The 22,142-nt window shown below is 47.8% G+C and overlaps 2 protein-coding genes across 6 annotated transcripts in view; one reads left to right on the top strand and one right to left on the bottom strand.

Annotated features, from left to right (window-relative positions):
* Positions 1-4,007: 4,007 nt before the first annotated feature.
* On the bottom strand, positions 4,008-14,278 carry NKX1-2 (NK1 homeobox 2). Its single transcript, XM_075131031.1, has 2 exons — positions 13,807-14,278; positions 4,008-6,742 (listed from the first exon to the last, which is right to left on the bottom strand). Exons 1-2 carry the CDS (start codon positions 14,036-14,038, stop codon positions 6,120-6,122), a joined length of 855 nt encoding a protein of 284 aa, XP_074987132.1. The 5' UTR covers positions 14,039-14,278; the 3' UTR covers positions 4,008-6,119.
* Positions 14,279-21,449: 7,171 nt separating this feature from the next.
* LHPP (phospholysine phosphohistidine inorganic pyrophosphate phosphatase) overlaps positions 21,450-22,142 on the top strand; it is a 191,707-nt gene continuing 191,014 nt past the window's right edge. For 3 of the 5 annotated variants that reach the window (XM_048859298.2, XM_048859295.2, XM_048859299.2), the window contains exon 1: positions 21,450-21,639. In XM_048859298.2, coding sequence (XP_048715255.1) covers positions 21,512-21,639 — 128 coding nt within the window. In that variant the 5' untranslated portion in view covers positions 21,450-21,511. The remainder of the gene's footprint in view (positions 21,640-22,142) is intronic. The other 2 variants (XM_075131030.1, XM_048859296.1) reach the window with 2 other exon arrangements.

Below are 22,142 nucleotides of genomic sequence, written 5' to 3'. Positions count from 1 at the left end.
CCAATGGGAGTGAGGAGTCAGTGCTCAGGGCGGGGGCAGTACGTGGCCGCTTCTGGGGCGCAGCGTGGTGTCGGAACAGGTACAGACTTGCCTGCCTTAGCCAGGTAGCACTGCCGATGGGACTTTTAACAGCCCTGTCAACGGTGCTGACCAGAGCCACCACGACCCAGTCCCTTCCATTCCGCGAGACCCCCAGTTTGAAAACCACTGATTTAGGCTGTTGTACATATGACGTCCTGCAATTTGCACACTAAGTCGAATCAGCCTATAGTCAGCAATCCCCATGTCATAGTGTACTCCTTGCTTTCCCTCAAACTTCTACAGCCTTGTGATCCAAGAATTGCCCAGAATCCATACACGGGCAACTCTGACCGCACACGTATTTTTTTACCCTCAGTGGTCAAGATACCCGTGCTGTCAGTTCCAAATATATGCACTATATGTCTTTGGAAACACCATGCCACTTCCTACCCATCCCCAGGAGCTAGTAAAATACAGATTTTTCTCAACCAATCCAAGGCTTGCCTACTTTCTGACCTCATTGCCCAACCCTCTTCCGCCCACACCCCCGCCCCCCGAAGCCACAGTTCTTCCCCCATCACCCCAACCCCCATACAAAGTCCTCTGACTCCAGCTCCACCCCATCTAATATAACAACAATTTTGGTTAGACCAGCTGCTGGCTATTCTGCTGTGTTCACAGTAAAAATCCCTATAAAATAAAAACATGTTATATTATAACAGAGATAATTTGTAATAAGCAACATGCCTTATTAAATCTTTATTGCACAGGTGTACAAAGGTTCAACTAGACAGGTCAGTGATGGGGAAGTTCACCAGGTCAACAGCATTGGCACATTTCCTCGAACTATCCAGGCAAGCGTAAAGTGGCTGCATAGAAACCCTCTCACATTCTTTTGTTTACCGGGGTAGGCACACTGTGTTCCTTCCAGACTGCATATCTACACAAGCTAAGAAATAAACATGTTGTTGAATACTGTTCTCAGTGTGGATCCCCAAAAGATTTAGTGGGTGCCCTGCACTACTTTGGGGGGAAATTGACCTACTGAGACAATTTTGACCTGCATCACTGCAACAGTTGGATCTCTAGCTCTGTGCAAAAGAAAAAGAAAAAAAAACCTAGAAACTTTTTTTAAAATGGCTTATATCTCTGGAACCCCTAGATCAAATGACCTCAAATTTGTCTCTCTACCCTACTCTGCATTCACACCAGGCATAGCAAATTTCAAGAAAATCCATGCAAGCAACAGAATTTTAGAGCACTTAGAAGCATGATCCGTGAAACAGGAATGGTACAGTTAGTAATAGAGAATGGAGGGAAAGATCTCCTCTAGAGTATCTGGGGGCTCTTAAAGGTGTGAAGTCACCCACTCATCTCAATGTGATGTTCTCGGCTGAATGAGAACACCCCAAACAGATGAATACAACCTGAAACAAAATAGCTCTGAGATGTGAGAGCCTCTCCTCTCATCTCAATGAGTGTTCCCATCCCCCTCCTGAATGCTTTAGAGCATGTGATATGCATGAAGTATACCTGTTCTCAGCTCCTCACCCAAAGAGGTAGGACTTCCCCAGATCTTGGCTCACATGGGGGGCAGGGAGGGGGCCTCAGACCCTCCCAAATGAGCATGCCCCCTCAGAACTTGGCTCATATGATGGGATTAGGGATAGGGCATCCAACTCCTGGAGATGGGCACAGGCCCCCCAGATCCTGCAGCTCACATGGGGTAGGAAGAGGGGCTCAGACAACTCCAGAGGGGCAAGGGTCCCCTTATCCCAGCTCATATAAGGGGCTAGGGAACAGGTCTCAGACCCTCCTAAAGGGGGAAGAGTCCCTCTAGATCTGAGTGCACATATGAGAGGGCAGAATGTGGGGGGCTGACAGATGTCCCTGCACCCTGCCCCTCTTCACCCACAGTCCTCCCGCCACTCACCCCAATGTCCCCCTTCCTAGTATCCCACCCCTCCATTCCCCGTAAGTCCCAGGCCTCCCTCACCTGAGCCCCAACCTCTCTACCTGCCCCTACCACACGTTCTCACTTATGTCCCTTCCCATAATCCCCTTCCCCTCACTGCAGCCCCAAACTCCTGTCTCCCTATTCCCCCATTCCTCTCCCCACTAATATTCCTCCCCTCCCAGGAAGTATTCACGTTTAATTTTTTGAAAAACTTAGGTTACATTCCCCCCAAAATAAAATTGCCAGCAGGACTCACAAATTGTAGCAATCTCCAGGCACTCAGTCCAAACCAAAACTCCTTTTTTCTTAGGTGGGGGCTTCTGATTAACTTCTCCTTGTTTATATTAATTGTAGGGTGAGTTCACAACCACCAATCTCAAAGAGATTCATCCAGTCATTAATACCTCTCAGTTGAGGAGTACAAAGCAGCAGAAGGAATCCAGGTTTGTTTGGGGGGAAAGAAGTGATGTAAGTTGGGAACCTCTTGGTCAAATGATCCCAGATTTGATTCACTAATGATACCCCATGCAGCACACCAAATTTCAAGGCAATCCAAGTAACCGTTTGGATTTTACAGCACTTTCAAAAGTTGAGCTTTAAAGCATTAAAATGGTAGGAATGGAAATCCTCTAACTGCTTTTCTGTTTTGGGTCATGAGCACTATAAAACTTTACATTTTCTTAAATGCCACTATAAATTTGGGTTCCCCAAAGATTTAGTGGGTGCCATGCACAACCTTGGATAAAATTTGACAGAGAGAGACCATTTTGGCCTGTATCACATCAATAGTTACATCTCTAGCTCTGCTGAGAAACTATTTGAAAAATGGTCATTTCTTTCAGGGCTTATATTTCTGCAACCCCTAGCTCAAAATGATCCCAAATTTGGATCACTAACCCTACACTGCACGCCACCCTCCTGAGACACACCAAATTTCAAAGGAATCTGACTAATCACATCAATTTTAGAGGACTTAGAAAGACTGACCTTTAAACAGAATTTGTGATGAAACCTTAACTATAGCGGCATTGCCATGCCACTATAATGTTTAGAGGACCATGTTGAGACCACCATATTCCTTCTAATTAATACCCAAGTCATTTGAACCCAGGCCTCTAGACATCAAGTGCTATGTCATTAATCCACTCTGACATATCTCCAAAGCTGCTGCTGCTACCTTTTGTGCATGTTGTTAAACAGCAGTCAGTTGCTTCACACATTAGGAGGCACAGTTATAATGATCCCACCTCCTCCCAGTTAGATCCTGTTTACCTTAAAGATATAACCTTGCTGTAACCTGGCATAGTTTATTTCTAGTGTCGCTATTACCTGAAAGAATGAAACCATCTAGTGGTGGGTTTCTCTACCATCTAATCTATCTATCTATCTGTCTTTCTATAGATATGATACTTTAAAAAACATTAACATTTGTTTTATAAAAAATGTGTTCTATGTGAAAAGAGCTGCCAAATCAATTTTAGTTAGTCCACCCAGTGGTTTGACAGAAGCACGGGAAGTAGCAATTCATAACACCTGGGCTTAAAAGTGTTTTTCAGATACTTGCTCCCCAGGAAGCTGCAAGTTATGCAGGCCACAAAGGTGATTTGCTTAAAAACAGGTATCCACTTGATCATCACCTCTTACCAGTCTTCAGTCTATTTATGAAGAAGCAGTGTCAGGGATGGTATAGATAATACTTAGTCCTGACTTGAGTGCAGGGGACTGGACTAGATGACCTCTCGAGGTCCCTTCCAGGTCTATGATTGGTTGGTACCATAAGAGGACGCTGGTCCACTGACCTTCTGGTAAGAGAATAAACGCAGTAACTACATCTGGCCACTAGAGGGTTCATGGGTTTTACAGAACTGAAAATGATGGCTCAGGAACCAAGGAGTTTTAGGATTCTCCCTGGGGTCATGGCCAGGGTAGTGTTGCAAGGGATTATTTAGGTTTGGACCCTGGGGGGAAAAAGGTCCACAAAACAAAAATAATTTCATCTGGGAATGATTAAGAACAATTAAACAAAGTCTAATTTTTAAAACTGCTTTATTTAGACAAACACACCTATAGATAGATAGGACTTACCAGCTACCTTTTTGGTTGGAAAGCCAATGTGCAGTTTAAGCATCATGACACAGAAAAGATACGTTCTTGAACAACATGTTGTAATAATTTGTGCAAACTGCATGAGACAGATTTTTGTGAACCAATTACTTCCTGGCAGTTCAGGGATGGATAAGCCCCCAGCTAAAATTCTTTTTCATTATGGTACTTGTAATGATGAAGATGAAATGTGATTTTCCTCTCTAACAAATCCTTTAAAAAATCAGATTCCTCTGTTATGGAAAAGAGTGCACTGCATACTGGAAGCTCTGCACTTTAACTATTTTCTACCACAACCACCCCTTTTAAAAATAATAATGTAATGCTTTTCTCTGATGTATGTTTTCTACCTCATTTGGCATTAATGCTGTGTTATTAAAAGAATAATTGCAGAAAAAAGCTCTTTTGATCTAAGGCCTGATCCAAAACCCACCGAAGTCAGTAGAAATGAAAGGTAGAGAGGTAGCAGGTATATCACCAATAACTGGATACTTCCTCATGTGTCAGCCAGGTTTCCCACACCCTGCCTGACAATTACAGAACTAAAGTTTCAAGTAGCAGTAAGCAGTATTACTTTCCTATTCCCACTAACAAACTCTCTTCATTAATTTCTTGGGATGCCAGACTCCTAGCTTTCAATTTTTGAGCCCAATGCAGCACCCTTGAAGTCGATAGGAGTTTTAACATGATTTTTAAGGTTACAGCAATTGCCCCTTTATAAGGTTGTATTACCCACCTGAAACAGGTAACTGATCTCCAGAGATAAAAGCAGGGCTTAGGGGCATCTTTTGTTCTTATCCGCATCATTCATATAAAAGCAACAGTAACTAGTCTCAGAGTTTCTGAGTTTTCAGGTTAGGAGGGATGCCCTGCCAAACCAAATGACAAAGAGAAATGTTTTAAAAGGAAACTTCAGGAGAGAAACTTGGGAGAATTAGGGTTAGGTACAGTAAATGTAGAGAGGATTATCTTTTCCATCTCCTAGGCCTATGATTACATCTCAAATATGCCAATAAAATCCAGTGGTTACTTTTTTTTCCCCCTGACGAAAACATGCTTCGGTAAAGACTCAAAAAAAATCAACTTCTTACACTTTAAATTACCATGCAACCATCAGAAATGTACACTTGAACTCTGCAGCCTAATGAGGAAAAACGTATAAAATGATATACATTTATATGTATGTATAAATATTTGGACCACATAATGTCTGAATGTTCCACCTGTTTGGTTTGTCACAGTCGTTTATCTATGTATATCAGGACCTTTACTTTTGTTCATCCAAAGATATAGCGCAGCACGATTGTGAAGTATAATCTAAGAAATCAATCATTACATGCCACAAACTACACTTGAACTCAAATATGCCTTTACAGAAGCGCGGCTGCTCTGCTCATAGACATCCATCAATTTAAAGGGATTAACTGGAGGAGCGCGACCCTGGCTCCCACGGAAACTCCCATTCGTCGCGATGGGGCCAAGATCCGGCGTAAACTATGCCGGGGAAGGATGCCTTAAAATACCAAACACGTGGGAAGATGTCAAACCTGAGCGTAGTGCAATGCACGTTTTATTAAAGTTCTCCAGTTTCCAAACTCCATGTTGCATCCGAGCAGTCGCAGCCAGGTCCTCGGTTCTGACCGGACTGCACGCTCCGGTCGGTCACAGAGACAGCAAACACGGGACCGCTGCTGTCTGAACTGGAAGCCTCCACCACCACCACCACCAAAGCGCGTGTGCCCTGCAAGTCACCCTGCGCCCCTCTGCCATTCCCTCCAGCCGTGGGAGAGGGGGAGACGGGGCGGGAGGGGCGCTCCCTGCAGATGGCAAAGGCGCTGTCTGTTTCTCCTGCGGTCCTGTGGCCGGTGTTCACGTGGGCAGGGCGGCGGGGGCCGCCTAAGGGGCTGCGATCCCCCCGGGAGGGGAGTGCGGGGGTTGTGAACGCACTTGGCGGAGGGGCAGCGAGACACACCCACGGGCGGAGCCCCCGCGGGCTGCCCCCAGGGTGGGAAAGGCTGGAACTGGTCGGGCGGGCTCTTTAGAGGTGCGGGGTGTAGAAGGGGGCCAGGTAGGCCGGGCCGAGGAAGGGCGCCGCGGCCAGGGGCAGGGGAGTAGCCGCTGGGAAGAGGACATTGGCGGAGGGGTAGGAGGGGAAAGTCTGGAAGGCCAGGGCGCTAGGGCCCGGCGGGCTGGGGCTGCCGCCGCCGGCTCCGCACGGGGGCACCGCGGCGCTGGCTGCCGGCTGCCCCGCCCCGTCCGCCCCGGGGTTCTGCTTCTTCCACTTGGTCCGTCTGTTCTGGAACCAGATTTTGACCTGGGTCTCGGTCAGGCTGAGCGACAGGGCCAGGTTGAGGCGCTCGCACACCGACAGGTAGCGGGTGGCCCTGAACTTGTTCTCCAGGGCTACCAGCTGCTCGTACGTAAAGGCCGTCCGGGCCCGCCGGGGCTTGGCGCAGCTCGGCGCGGCGCGGCGCCGCTTGGAGGCTGGCGGGGAGCCGGGGTCGTCTCTCTCCTCCGGATCGGGCGAGCCGGGGAAGTCGTGCAAGCGCGGGGGGGCTGCTGCGGGCTGGCTCCGGTCAGGTCCCGGGGCCGGCTCCTCCCCCTCGCACGCGGAGCCCTCCAGGGTGGACGCGGCCTCGCTCTCTCCCTTGGAGTTGGCATCTAAGGGTATGTCTACACTACAGAATAAGGTCGAATTTATAGAAGTCGGTTTTTTAGAAATCGGTTTTATAAATTCGAGTGTGTGTGTCCCCACAGTAAATGCTCTAAGTGCATTAAGTGCATTAACTCGGCGGAGCGCTTCCACAGTACCGAGGCAAGCGTCGACTTCCGGAGCGTTGCACTGTGGGTAGCTATCCCACAGTTCCCGCAGTCTCCGCTGCCCATTGGAATTCTGGGTTGAGATCCCAATGCCTGATGGGGCTAAAACATTGTCGCGGGTGGTTCTGGGTACATATCGTCAGCCTCCCGTTCCCTCCCTCCCCCCGTGAAAGCAAGGGCAGACAATCATTTCGCGCCTTTTTTCCTGAGTTACCTGTGCAGACGCCATACCATGGCAAGCATGGAGCCCGCTCAGGTAACCGTCACCCTATGTCTCCTGGGTGCTGGCAGACGCGGTACGGCATTGCTACACAGTAGCAGCAACCCCTTGCCTTGTGGCAGCAGACGGTACAGTACGACTGGTAGCCGTCATCGTCATGTCTGAGGTGCTCCTGGTCGCCTCTGTGAGGTCGATCAGGAGCGCCTGGGCAGACATGGGCACAGGGACTAAATTTGGAGTGACTTGACCAGGTCATTCTCTTTAGTCCTGCAGTCAGTCCTATTGAACCGTCTTATGGTGAGCGGGCAGGCGATACGGACTGCTAGCAGTCGTGCTGTACCATCTTCTGCCGAGCAGTCATGAGATGTGGATGGCATGCAGTCCGTCTGCTGCCAGCCAAAGATGTAAAAGATAGATGGAGTGGGTCAAAACAAGAAATAGACCAGATTTGTTTTGTACTCATTTGCTTCCCCCCCCTCCCCTGTCTAGGGGACTCATTCTTCTAGATCACACTGCAGTCAAGGTGCAGCGAGGTAAATCTAGCCATGTATCAATCAGAGGCCAGGCTAACCTTCTTGCTCCAATAAGGACAATAACTTAGGTGCACCATTTCTTATTGGAACCCTCTGTGAAGTCCTGCCTGAAATACTCCTTGATGTAAAGCCACCCCCTTTGTTGATTTTAGCTCCCTGAAGCCAACCCTGTAAGCGCCCCTCCCAGCGTCAGAGCAATGGCAAACAATCGGGCATCTGAGAGTGCTGTCCAGAGCAGTCACAATGGAGCGCTCTGATGGGGCTAAAACATTGTCGCGGGTGGTTCTGGGTACGTGTCGTCAGGCCCCCGTTCCCTCCCTCCCTCCGTGAAAGCAAGGGCAGACAATCGTTTCGCGCCTTTTTTCCTGAGTTACCTGTGCAGACGCCATACCACAGTAAGCATGGAGCCCGCTCAGGTAACCGTCACCCTATGTCTCCTGGGTGCTGGCAGACGCGGTACGGCTTTGCTGCACAGTAGCAGCAACCCCTTGCCTTCTGGCAGCAGACGGTGCAATACGATTGGTAGTCGTCCTCATCGTGTCCGAGGTGCTCCTGGCCGCGTCGGCTGGGAGCGCCTGGGCAGACATGGGCGCAGGGACTAAATTTGGAGTGACTTGACCAGGTCATTCTCTTTAGTCCTGCAGTCAGTCCTATTGAACCGTCTTATGGTGAGCAGGCAGGCGATACGGACTGCTAGCAGTCGTACTGTACCATCTTCTGCCAGGCAGGCAAGAGATGAGGATTGCTAGCAGTCGTATTGCACCATCTTCTGCCAGGCAGGCAAGAGATGGGGATGGCTAGCAGGCGTACTGTACCATCTTCTGCCAAGCAGCCATGAGATGTGGATGGCATGCAGTCCTTCTGCACCGTCTGCTGCCAGCCAAAGATGTAAAAGATAGATGGAGTGGGTCAAAACAAGAAATAGACCAGATTTGTTTTGTACTCATTTGCCTCCTCCCCTGTCTAGGGGACTCATTCCTCTAGGTCACACTGCAGTCACTCACAGAGAAAGTGCAGCGAGGTAAATCTAGCCATGTATCAATCAGAGGCCAGGCTAACCTCCTTGTTCCAATAACAACGATAACTTAGGTGCACCATTTCTTATTGGAACCCTCCGTGCAGTCCTGCCTGAAATACTCCTTGATGTACAGGCACCCCCTTTGTTGATTTTAGCTCCCTGAAGCCAACCCTGTAAGCCGTGTCGTCAGTCGCCCCTCCCTCCGTCAGAGCAACGGCAGACAATCGTTCCGCGCCTTTTTTCTGTGCGGACGCCATACCACGGCAAGCATGGAGCCCGCTCAGCTCACTTTGGCAATTAGGAGCACATTAACCACCACACGCATTATTCAGCAGTATATGCAGCACCAGAACATGGCAACGCGATACCGGGCGAGGAGGCGACGTCAGCGCGGTCCCGTGAGTGATCAGGACATGGACACAGATTTCTCTGAAAGCATGGGCCCTGACAATGCATGCATCATGGTGCTAATGGGGCAGGTTCATGCTGTGGAACGCCGATTCTGGGCTCGGGAAACAAGCACAGACTGGTGGGACCGCATAGTGTTGCAGGTCTGGGACGATTCCCAGTGGCTGCGAAACTTTCGCATGCGTAAGGGCACTTTCATGGAACTTTGTGACTTGCTTTCCCCTGTCCTGAAGCGCATGAATACCAAGATGAGAGCAGCCCTCACAGTTGAGAAGCGAGTGGCGATAGCCCTGTGGAAGCTTGCAACGCCAGACAGCTACCGGTCAGTTGGGAATCAATTTGGAGTGGGCAAATCTACTGTGGGGGCTGCTGTGATGCAAGTAGCCCACGCAATCAAAGATCTGCTGATATCAAGGGTAGTGACCCTGGGAAATGTGCAGGTCATAGTGGATGGCTTTGCTGCAATGGGATTCCCTAACTGTGGTGGGGCCATAGACGGAACCCATATCCCTATCTTGGCACCGGAGCACCAAGCCGCCGAGTACATAAACCGCAAGGGGTACTTTTCAATAGTGCTGCAAGCTCTGGTGGATCACAAGGGACGTTTCACCAACATCAACGTGGGATGGCCGGGAAAGGTGCATGATGCTCGCATCTTCAGGAACTCTGGTCTGTTTCAAAAGCTGCAGGAAGGGACTTTATTCCCAGACCAGAAAATAACTGTTGGGGATGTTGAAATGCCTATATGTATCCTTGGGGACCCAGCCTACCCCTTAATGCCATGGCTCATGAAGCCGTACACAGGCAGCCTGGACAGTGGTCAGGAGCTGTTCAACTACAGGCTGAGCAAGTGCAGAATGGTGGTAGAATGTGCATTTGGACGTTTAAAGGCGCGCTGGCGCAGTTTATTGACTCGCTTAGACCTCAGCGAAACCAATATTCCCACTGTTATTACTGCTTGCTGTGTGCTCCACAATATCTGTGAGAGTAAGGGGGAGACGTTTATGGCGGGGTGGGAGGTTGAGGCAAATCGCCTGGCTGCTGGTTACGCGCAGCCAGACACCAGGGCGGTTAGAAGAGCACAGGAGGGCGCGGTACGCATCAGAGAAGCTTTGAAAAACAGTTTCATGACTGGCCAGGCTACGGTGTAAAAGTTCTGTTTGTTTCTCCTTGATGAACCCCCCCGCCCCTTGGTTCACTCTACTTCCCTGTAAGCTAACCACCCTCCCCTCCTCCCTTTAATCATTGCTTGCAGAGCCAATAAAGTCATTGCTGCTTCACAGTCATGCATTCGTTATTCATTCATCACACAAATAGGGGGATGACTACCAAGGTATCCCAGGAGGGGTGGTGGAGGAGGGAAGGAAAATGCCACACAGCACTTTAAGCACAGCACTTTAAAAGTTTACAACTTTAAAATTTATTGAATGACAGCCTTCTTTTTTTTGGGCAATCCTCTGTGGGGGAGTGGCTGGTTGGCCGGAGGCCTCCCCACCGTGTTCTTGGGCGTCTGGGTGAGGAGGCTATGGAACTTGGGGAGGAGGGCGGTTGGTTACAGAGGGGCTGCAGTGGCAGTCTGTGCTCCAGCTGCCTTTGCTGCAGCTCAACCATACACTGGAGCATACTGGTTTGGTCCTGCAGCAGCCTCAGCATTGAATCCTGCCTCCTCTCATCACGCTGCCGCCACCTTTGAGCTTCAGCCCTGTCTTCAGCCCGCCACTTACTCTCTTCAGCCCGCCACTTACTCTCTTCAGCCCTCCACCTCTCCTCCCGGTCATTTTGTGCTTTCCTGCACTCTGACATTATTTGCCTCCACGCATTCGTCTGTGCTCTGTCAGTGTGGGAGGACAGCATGAGCTCGGAGAACATTTCATCGCGAGTGCGTTTTTTTTTCTTTCTAAGCTTCACTAGCCTCTGGGAAGGAGAAGATCCTGTGATCATTGAAACACATGCAGCTGGTGGAGAAAAAAAAAGGGACAGCGGTATTTAAAAAGACACATTTTATAAAACAGTGGCTACACTCTTTCAGGGTAAACCTTGAAAGTTAACATTACATACATAGCACATGTGCTTTCGTTACAAGGTCGCATTTTGCCTCCTCCCACCGCGTGAACGGATTTTGGTTGAATGCCAGCAAACATACACTGCAATGCTTTGTTCTACAGTGATTCCCCAGTACGTGTTGCTGGCCTGGAGTGGTAAAGTGTCCTACCATGAAGGACGAAATAAGGCTGCCCTCCCCAGAAACCTTTTGCAAAGGCAGAACCGCAAATGCCAGGGCAAAGTAATCCTTTCACATGCTTGCTTTTAAACCATGTATAGCATTTTAAAAGGTACACTCACCAGAGGTCCCTTCTCCGCCTGCTGAGTCCAGGAGGCAGCCTTGGGTGGGTTCGGGGGGTACTGGCTCCAGGTCTAGGGTGAGAAACAGTTCCTGGCTGTCGGGAAAACCGGTTTCTCCGCTTGCTTGCTGTGAGCTATCTACAACCTCCTCCTCATCATCTTCTTCGTCCCCAAAACCTACTTCTGTATTGCCTCCATCTCCATTGAAGGAGTCAAACAACACGGCTGGGGTAGTGGTGGCTGAACCCCCTAAAATGGCATGCAGCTCATCATAGAAGCGGCATGTTTGGGGCTCTGACCCAGAGCGGCCGTTCGCCTCTCTGGTTTTCTGGTAGGCTTGCCTCAGCTCCTTCAGTTTCACGCGGCACTGCTTCGGGTCCCTGTTATGGCCTCTGTCCTTCATGCCCTGGGAGATTTTCAGAAAGGTTTTGGCATTTCGAAAACTGGAACGGAGTTCTGATAGCACGGATTCCTCTCCCCAAACAGCGATCAGATCCCGTACCTCCCGTTCAGTCCATGCTGGAGCTCTTTTGCGATTCTGGGACTCCATCATGGTCACCTCTGCTGATGAGCTCTGCATGGTCACCTGCAGCTTGCCACGCTGGCCAAACAGGAAATGAGATTCAAAAGTTCGCGGTTCTTTTCCTGTCTACCTGGCCAGTGCATCTGAGTTGAGAGCGCTGTCCAGAGCGGTCAGAATGGAGCACTCTGGGATAGCTCCCGGAGGCCAATACCATCGAATTGTGTCCACAGTACCCCAAATTCGAGCCGGCAACGTCGATTTAAGCGCTAATCCACTTGTCAGGGGTGGAGTAAGGAAATCGATTTTAAGAGCCCTTTAAGTCGAAATAAAGGGCTTCATTGTGTGGACGGGTGCAGGTTTAAATCGATTTAACGCTGCTAAATTCGATCTAAAGTCCTAGTGTAGACCAGGGCTAAGGGAGAGAAGGGGGCTGATCAGAGTGACAGGACGAGCCCTTCCCCTGCCACATCCCTGCGCCTGCCGCTGATCCAACCTGACCTGCGCCAGCGCTCGCCTCCCGCCAGCTGCTCTCCGCACGCATCTGTGTCACCGGGGACACGCGCGGCTGGGGCAGGCGCCTGCTGCCGGCTGATGTCAATTCCTCATTTGTTTATTAAACTCAGCTTGCAAAAGACACTTCCCCCCTTTCCCCCCGTCCCCCAGACTGAGCAATTGAAGCGGGCTCTTCTTTCCGGTCCCCCTTTAAAACGGGAGCCAATTTGGGATTGTTTCCTCCCTCCTAAAACATTTTTTTTTAAATCAGATTTTATTTTTAAAAATGATCATTTGCCCTTTAAGAAAAACCTGGCCGTCTGATATGTGAAACCCTTTATGTGCTGCAAGCTGTGCGAAACTCGTTTGTGTGCGGCGGTATGGATCTCTAGCCAATTAAATAAGTTATTAAAGCCCCCTTTAAAGAGACAAAAATCCCCTCCCCCTTTCCATCTGCTCTTCCCAGCCGTGCTAATAGAGTTTCAGATTTGTGAGGGGCGGATCGATAGATGTCATCTATTAAAGGTAAGTTTTAATCGAACAATATTAGGATCAGGCAGGGGGAAAGAGGTTTGAAGTTGGTACCTGCAAGCTGCGGGAAGGAGATATGCAGGAGTCAGTAATAGGATATCGATCAATGGGGAGCTAAGGCATCCTCTTGTGGGGACGATTTGAACAATTATCCAGCCTGGCTGTCCCAGTGCCAATCAGGGCCAGCCAACGAGCTGGAGTCGAAAACAATTGCATCTAACTTTTGGTTTCCCATCAGACCTGGGGGCGCTGCAGTATAAGCGGTGACCCGAGGAGGGTCACGGCTCAAGGAAATCTGCACCTAATGACCCTCCTCCCAAAGCAGTTTTCCACGGCAGCTTCTTAAAGGTGACATGTCCCCACACCAGGAGCGGCTAACCGCTGCCTGCCCGCCCTTCCTTGGGAAACATTCTGCGGAAGGGGTTAATAAATATCTCCGTGTCCATCGCTGACACAGGCTGCATGAGCCAATTTTGACTTACGCTCATCAGCAATGTGTTGCTTGTTCTGTGGGAGTCCTGGCTCTACTCCCACTCTAATTCACGTGCTCAGATAGTTCAGCATCAAAACGAGCCAGTCCACTATCTTGTTTTTTAAAATATATCATCAGGTTTTAAATCAACTACAGCCCCGTTCTGCTGCCTGTTTCACGACATCCTCTGCCGACCCGCTAAATAAATCGCAAACACACTAAAGCATAATCCTCGGTGCTTTTAGCCCCGTTTGTTTTAGCCTGCGCACACAATTTATGGAACTGGCCCCTTTCGGCTGATAGACGGGACAAGGTTTCTTGTTAATTTGTTTGAAAATAACCATGCGGATTGAATGCATTCCTACCATATGCCTCTAGTGTGTCCTTGCTGCTCCTTTGATTCGCGGGATCCTTTTCTGCTTCAACTCCGCCAAAACTTTTCTCTGGCTCTCCTGAATGCGAGATGCTGCCCCTGCTCTGCGCAGCCGGATTGCTTTTCCTGGTAAATTTCTGGGGATCCAGGATGTCTAAGATGGAGAAGGAGATTTTATGATGGATGGGGGCCACCTTGGCCCCACTGTCCTGACATTCCAGCATTCCCCCCTCAAAGATCCCGAAAGAGTTGTGGTGCCCCCAGACAAATGCACAGGCAATTGGCCAGCTGCTCGCAGGGAGGAGAGACGTGGTGCCAAAGATGCCTTCGGTCGATGCGTGGCTTTCAGTCCTGCTCGCTGCAGGTTCGATCCCCCGGGGACGCTGTGTCCGTAGGAGGAAGGGTCCTGAGGTGTGCAAGCTTGCGCTTTGCAGATGTCCTTCTGGAGGGAAGCGGCTCCTCTGCTTCGGTCTAGGAGGAGGATGCAGGCTTGGAAAGGGAAAGGGTTGGAAGTGGGGGTGGGGGCCGAGGAGGGGGCTGCTCCGCCGTTGGCACTTTCTCCGCTTTCCCACCAGCCTGGCTGCCCCAGCCACGTGGAGAGAGCAGCGCGGGCTGCCTTCAGAGGGGTCTTTGAAAGCTGCACTAGTATCGTTAAAGCAAGAGCCGCCGGCTGGAACTCACACACGCAGCTTGTGTGTGTGTGTGTGTGTGTGTGTGGTGTGAGCGAGACGTGTCTCCCAGACTAACGTGTCATGGGGGGGGGGGGTTAACCCCTGCAGGGGGTGGGTTAAAATCCCAGAAGAGCACAGATGTTTGATTTGGGGGAATCCATAGCTCCACGTACCAACGAATTACAGAGTCTAGTTTTAACCTAGGACATCGCTGTACCAACATGCACAACGTGTGCCCTTTCCTTAGAGACCACCAGGTAACAGCAACACGTTGTAACAACGTGTATACAAAGTGTACCGCTGCCACAAGTTCTCGGGTGCAGAAAACCCCATTGCTTCGATTTAAGAAAATCTCCACTCCAGATCCAGGTCAGACCTGGATTCGCCGTATGGTTGGGGAAAGGGCATAGAAATTGCAATGCTTTCAACCCTCCAATGGACCGTTTCAGGCCCGCCACCCCCTTTGCCGGCCAAAATCGCCCCGACCCGACACACTCATTTGTAGCAGGTAAGGTTCTAATAGCGAGGTTGTCCTACGGGAGTTTCGTTGCACACTGATTTAAAAACCCACTGAAATAGGTTGATTCCAAAAATGTATTTTAATTTTTAATGGTGCACGGACGGAGACAACAGGCAGACGTTAAAAGAGAACTCAGGATCGTCAAAGAGTGCAAGGAATTCAAATGACTTCTAAGCAATCAGTTCACTGGGTAAATCTCTTTGCGGTTGGGGAACATATCACACCCCTTGTTGGCCGAACAGACTGCAGCCTGGGATATGACATGACATCTTTTAAAGGCAAATTAGGAGGTTTTTCAAGGATCATCCACCCGGAAATAGCACTGGGAGGCTAATGATCTCCTTTCCCCACCCCTCCTGCAACCTTCTCACTGCCAACCCTCCTCGATTTTGTTATGGAGCAATAGGTTAGCAATTAATATTGTCTTAGTGGGTATGAAATAGGAAGAGGAGGAGAAACCACCACATTATAGCTCTAGGCCTCCTATACCCAGCTGGCGTTGTAAATGAGCTTTTAAAGCAGCAATGTCCTTTTAGCATTTCTCATTCAAACCTCCACTTCTCCACCCCCTTGCCTGCTGCAGTATTCATCCAGGCTCTAAAACACCTACCAACCTCCCCGCTAAAATCCTCTATAATGCAAACCGTCTACTAGTTGGGATTTTACCTTCAGCATTCAGCGAAGGAGGGACTGAACCTGTTTTACTGCCTCAAGAGAAAGTTAAGTAAGTCAAATATGAAAACAGGCTAAAGTAAGAGTGATCTAAGTAGCATCTTTTAAAATTCTTGAATTTTAATAATTAAACATGGGCTTAGGTTATTACTATTTAAATATATATCATCTTTATACATCATGGTCAAATTTTCTTGCGCAACTGCATGCATATGACTTCTGTTATTCCAGCATTATTATGTTATTACCTAGCACAGAGTACAGTATAAACCACCTTTAGATCTAAGGGCTTGATCCTGCATTCCTTGTGTATCCAAAGTTCCCAGTGAAGTCAATGGGAGTTTACAAAGTATGCAGGATTGAGTCTTATGTTTTAAAAAGGTCCAGAAAAATATTAAGCCCTTATATGGCATTTTATGTCATCTAAATGTGGTTCAAAGATTAAGAATGAGATCTTGCACTCACTGAATTCCTTGAGGGTTGTGGCATTGACATCAGTGGCAAAACTATGGGCCTGATCCAAAACCTACTGAAATAAAAGAGAGTCTTGCTGTTGGCCCCAGTGGGTTTTGGATCAGCCCCTATATCACCACACTGCATGAAGGGCAGGATTGGGTCTGAGCTAATTAATCCTCACAGCACTCCTGTGGAGTATATATGATTCCCCTTTTATAGATGAGGAAGCTGAGGGACAAGTGACGTGAGTGAGTTACGCAAGCTCACACACCAAGTCAGTGGCAGAAATAAATATTAATATACTATTGAAAAAGAGGTTATAATCTCTCTCTCTCTTTTTCTCTCTCGGCAGATTAAGGTGGTGGCTTGATTCTTCGCCACCACAGGACAGGAATAACTCTCAATGGAAATGACTCCTATTCTACAGGAGAATAAAATCCTCTATTTATATACAAAACAGGTAGAGGGCTGACAAAAGCAGGGCATGCTTCTTTACACCACTCAGCCAGTGTGCCATCCCCCTGACCATGACTGGGGGCGGGGGGGGGAGTCCCCATAACCAGTTCAAGCAATCACAGAGCTGTAAATTTTTAAACTTCACACTAACTAAGTGAGCTGTAGCTCACGAAAGCTCATGCTCAAATAAATTGGTTAGTCTCTAAGGTGCCACAAGTCCTCCTTTTCTTTTTGCGAATACAGACTAACACGGCTGTTCCTCTGAAACCTAACTAAACTGTGTGTACTGTATCTATAAGGTGGATTTTCTTCTCACTCTCGCATTTGCATTTGACCTGACAAATCAGGATGAACATTGGAAAAAGGAATATTATTTCTGGATGAAGGATTTGGGGATGGCAATATTAATGTTGTCTGTATTTGGGAATCATCTGGTTAACATATAGTTTGCACCTTGGTATGCCATCGATTCTGCCACCCTTATTCGTGTTGAGTAGTATCTTACACTACCAATTGTCCCATTGAAATTAATTATTTTTAGGTGCTCAGAGCTTCTGTATGGATAAAATTGTTGTTAAATCTAAAGAAATAAAATGAAATAAAATACAACAGTACTAAGGTAATGGAATTAAAAGTGGCAGAATCTGACCCTTATTTTCCATTTTGATATCACAGAACCTAAAATAATTGACTAGGAAGAAAGAGAGACAAAAAAATGATGAAGACGTGCAGGAATCAAATTACAGAATTATTATGATTAATTATTATCATCATTTATACTATGGCAGCACCCAAATGCCCCAATTAGTGTGGTGTTCTACTGTGCTGAGCACTATACAAACATAAAAAAGAGACAATCTTTGACCCGAAGGGCTTCCAGTCTAAAGGTACAAACAGACACAGGGCAGGGACAAATGAACCTAGTAAAGAATTGGCACGCTTTGTTAGATACTTAGATTGTATTTTTCTTTTAATTGGGATAGAGGTAGGGAGGAAGAAAGTAGGAAAAGGAAAGAAGGGGAAGAGTAATAGTCACATGGATATCATTCTTAGTGTGATCAACTAAGGAAAATGGATACCAGACCTTTACATATTTCTTATCAATATTTCTGAAACGTGATTCTCTTTAAAACTTAACATGCTAGTCTAATAACTGTGGTATAAAGAATTACTTAGAAACAATTATGATGCCATCACAGATGCTGTGATATGGAAATATTCCTCTGGCCTGTGTATGCATTAACTTAACTTAAAGCACATGCATAGGTCTTTGCAGGATCAAGGCCTTATTTTGTAAGAGAAAATCCAAACCATCTGATATATGTAAGATTACAAAATATAGCCTTGTGGATATATTTTAATATTGTGGCTGCAAAACTGTAAAAGGTGAGTTGTAGTAATGGAATTCTTTAAGATATACATTTTTGAGCTAGCAGACATCTTCACATATTGTCAGTTTAACATACACATGTGCACACACACACATATTAGTCTTAACTGTTTGCTTGAAGTTGGTTGTTTCTCAGCTTAGGCATTAAAATTCAGTCTGAGTGCTGTCTTTAAATTGCTTTGATGCTAGGTGGGTTTCAACCCTGACCTGTCCTGACGGCAAGTGATGGCTGTAACAAGCTCTGGATCAATATTCATAGCGGGTGTCCTGGACTGATAACACTATCCAAGACAATGTTCACTATCTGTGTGGACAGCTGAGATATTGCACCATTAGCGATGTTGTTTTAAATAACCTGATCCATTTCTGGGTCTATTTAATTAATTTCACTGTTTAGATATTATCTGTAAGGAGAAGCCAGAGGCTATTCCAGAAGCAGTGATGCAAATCAGTGGTGCCAAGGCTACCCTGCTTTTTTTTTCAAAACAAAGTGGACTATAATTCCAACCCAGTTCCTTATATATTATGTGAATTGTGGCAGGCTATTTATAGTGTTAAGAACAAAAACTATCTGCATTGTATCAAGGGGAAAACAATATTATCGGTAAGGCTGGAACACAACTGATCAAATCTTACCCATGATTATAAAATAGTGAGGATTAGTCTAATTCTTTATGTGACAGGCTAGTGTTTTTTCAATTGTTTCTATGAGGTAATGGGATGTACTGTATGTAAAGGCACAAACTTTGTAAGGTACAGCTTAGTCTGTATTTTGGCTGGGTCAAAAAGGTCTTGCCAGGCTTTCTGCTACTTTTTTGATCAACACAGCCTCAGTTAAAGTAAATATGCTCTCTATGGGCCCCATTTTATACTTACATCAAATCTCTACTACACTGCAAAAATTTGCATGGTAGTATGCCTGTGCTGCAAATGCTGAGCTTAAAAAGCAGTCAGTATAAAAAATGGGATCTGAGCTGGCAATCTATATTTACACCAAGTCGTTCTACTGAATTCAGTGCACAGTGCCTCTGAAAATCAGGCCCGTTGTGCCTAAATCAGGCAAAAACTGAGGCCCCCAAAATTGGAGGGCACTTTTGAAAACCGGGGCCCTAATGTGAAGGTGACCATGTTTTCAAAATGAAAACCCAAGACACTTTTGTGCCAACATTTTCAGGGTCATGAAATACTCCCACAAAAGACAAACAAAACTACACTTTTAAAAAATAAGTGTGTGCCATTGTTACTACTGGCAGTGTCTGACTCAGTAGTGACGTATATTCCTTAGAATGGAGGATTTTTTTCCAGTAACTTAGTGTCCCAATGAGTTTATCATGAAACGTTGAAGAAGTGTTGTTAACATTTGCTCTGAGCAAAAGAGCAGCTTTCATAGTGTCAACATACTTTGGAATTTTCTCTTTATTCAAACACTCTTTATCATGCTGACCACTCATTCACTCAACTGTTTGTCACTGATAACCACTGATGCAAATTCTGTTCATTATAGCAATATGTCTATTTTATTCTGTTCTGTTCTATTCTGGTTCTTGTACTTTCCTCATCCCCGTAATATTGGAGCCCCTTCCAGTAATGCATTAAGCAACATAGCTAACATCTGTCACATGTGGTTTAATCTTTCTCTTATCAATTTAATGGGCTTTCTTGTATACAGTCTCATCCCAGAAGCCAAGGAGTGAATAGGTATGGAGACTGTGACTCAGCTGCCTTCTTTTCCCTGGAGGTGGTCCCTTCACTAGAGAATTGAGGAACAGAGGTAGGGTAATGTGGAGAAGTTTCCACTGCAGCTTGCATTGTGGGGAGAAGTAGAGGATATCAGTTTCCAAGGGTGGCACTCTGCAACCTTCCATGAAAATAAGAAAATCAAGATAATATTATAAAGAATTTTAAATTGTTTCTCTTCTTGCCCTGCTTTTTTGCAGCCTTTTTAAATTACAGGCAGAGCACATAGCAATGCCTGTAGGTAAGGCTGCACAAGCCTTTCCACTCTGATGAGTCATTTTCAGGTGCCTGTAACTTACTCAGGCTGCTATTCTGAAGGTTTGATTTCAGCCCAGGAGTGATTTCTTTAAATGGAAGATTTGAATAAAAAGAGTTTCTGTTGAGATTCATGGCAGTTTTATCATTAATTTCATGAGGATGGGGATCAGGTTCTATGTCTGTGAGTGATCTGAAGTGTGACCATATAAGATATTCGCTTACTATGTGTTTGTTCAGTGCCTAGTACAAGCGGGCCCTCATCTTGGCTGGGGGCTGTAGATACTACTGTAAAATGACTTGTAAAGGGCTGGGTGAAGTGTGCTTGGTGGCGATGATGATTGCTAAGTGCAAGACCGTAGTATGATAGTAATTACTATTATTTATTATAAAAGACACAAATGAAGCAGATTGTGACCTGAAGTTGTGTGTAGAAGCTTACTTCAAGACAGCCACCGTGAGAATCTGTTTCTCCCCCTGCTCACTGTCATCACTAGCAGCGAATCAAAAATGCTGCCTGCCCATTAGTCCCCGTTCTACCTCCCTCTTGCCCCTCCACAACATATGCTGGGTGCCACACCTCCCACCATTCCACCCCCCCCAATGTATGCTGGGTGTCACACCCCATTCCACCCCCCTCCCCAAGGTATGCTGCGTGTCACACCCCATTCCACCCTTCCTCCCCAATGTATGCTGTCAAGAATTATAACATTCATAAACCAGTTGGAGAACACGTCAATCTCTCTGGTCACGCGATTACAGACATGAAAGTTGCAATATTACAACAAAAAAACTTCAAATCCAGACTCCAGCCAGAGACTGTTGAATTGGAATTCATTTGCAAATTGGATACAATTAATTTAGGCTTGAATAGAGACTGGGAGTGGCTAAGTCATTATGCAAGGTAACTTATTTCCCCTTGTTTTTTCCTACCCGGCCTCTCCTCAGATGTTCTTGTTAAACCCTGGATTTGTGCTGGAAATGGCCCAACTTGATTATCATACACATTGTAAGGAAAGTGGTCACTTTAGATAAGCTATTACCAGCAGGAGAGTGGGGTGGGGAGAGGTATTTTTTCATGCTTTGTGTGTATAAAAAGATCTTCTACACTTTCCACAGTATGCATCCGATGAAGTGAGCTGTAGCTCACCGAAAGCTTTCGCTCAAATAAATTGGTTAGTCTCTAAGGTGCCACAAGTACTCCTTTTCTTTTTGTGAATACAGACTAACAGGGCTGTTACTCTGAAACCTGAATGTATGCTGGGTGGCACACCCTGTTCCAGCCCCCCATCCCAATGTATGCTGGGTGGCACACCCCGGTGCACCGCCCCGTCGCCCCCTCCCCAATGTATGTTTGGTGCCAATCCCGTTCCACCTTTCCCCCCCATGTATGCCCGCACTTCGTCTTCTTCTGCTCAAATTAACACCAATGAAAAACTACGTTTCCCAGCGGCCCTGGCGGAAGGAAGGGCTCTGGACTCGGCGGAGTTCAGCTGACCCCACGCCCCGGCCGCACGCCCCAGGCCGGGCTGTGCGCGCTATGGCAGAGTGGGCAAAGCAGCATGCGGGCATTACGGGAGTGGTGCTAGATATCAGTGGGGTCTTGTATGACGGTGGAGGAGACGGAGGCGGGGTTCCCATCCCGGGATCTAGAGAAGCGGTGGAAAAGTAAGTGCCCGCAGAGCTAGGGCGTTACACAGCCCCGGCGGCCGGCCCCCTCCTCCGCCCCACCCGGCGGTGCCCTGACCCGCCCCGCCTCCCGGGCACGCTGCGAAGGGGGCGCCGCCCCCTCCCTCCTTGCAGCTGTGTGGGGCCGCCCCCTTCTCGGCCGGCGCCAGGTTCAGCCAGGGGCCACGGCGTCCCGCCGGGCTCCTTCCTCGCGGTGCTTCCAGCCGCTCCCAGGAGAAGGGTCCAAACTACCGCGGGTTGGGAACCTGCGGTCCTAGCCCTGTGGGCAGGGGAAGGGACGCAGAGCTGCAGGCCTGGGAGAGAGCCCAGCGGGGCACGCCTGGGGGCCATACGCCGTGCCCCGTTGCCTGCCCCCTCTCCTGGGTGCCACACACTATGCCACACTTCAACCCCCCCCCCACTGTACGCTGGGTGCCACACGCCATTCCTCCTCCCCAATGTATGCTGGGTGCCACCTCCCCTGTCATGTATCCTGGGTGCCA

The sequence above is a fragment of the Caretta caretta genome, chromosome 7 (assembly GCF_965140235.1).
Source record: "Caretta caretta isolate rCarCar2 chromosome 7, rCarCar1.hap1, whole genome shotgun sequence".
Lineage (NCBI taxonomy): Eukaryota > Metazoa > Chordata > Testudines > Cheloniidae > Caretta > Caretta caretta.
Note: the sequence above shows the minus strand (reverse complement) of the source record. Positions and strands in the feature narration are given on the sequence as shown.

Bases quoted from the DNA above. Each gene is read 5' to 3' on its own strand.
- NKX1-2 (XM_075131031.1), bottom strand. From the start codon at position 14,038: ATGCTGGAATGTCAGGACAGTGGGGCCAAGGTGGCCCCCATCCATCAT. The intron at 6,743-13,806 runs GTAGGAATGCAT...ACATACCCTTAG, and splicing joins GGACACACTAGAGGCATATG to ATGCCAACTCCAAGGGAGAG.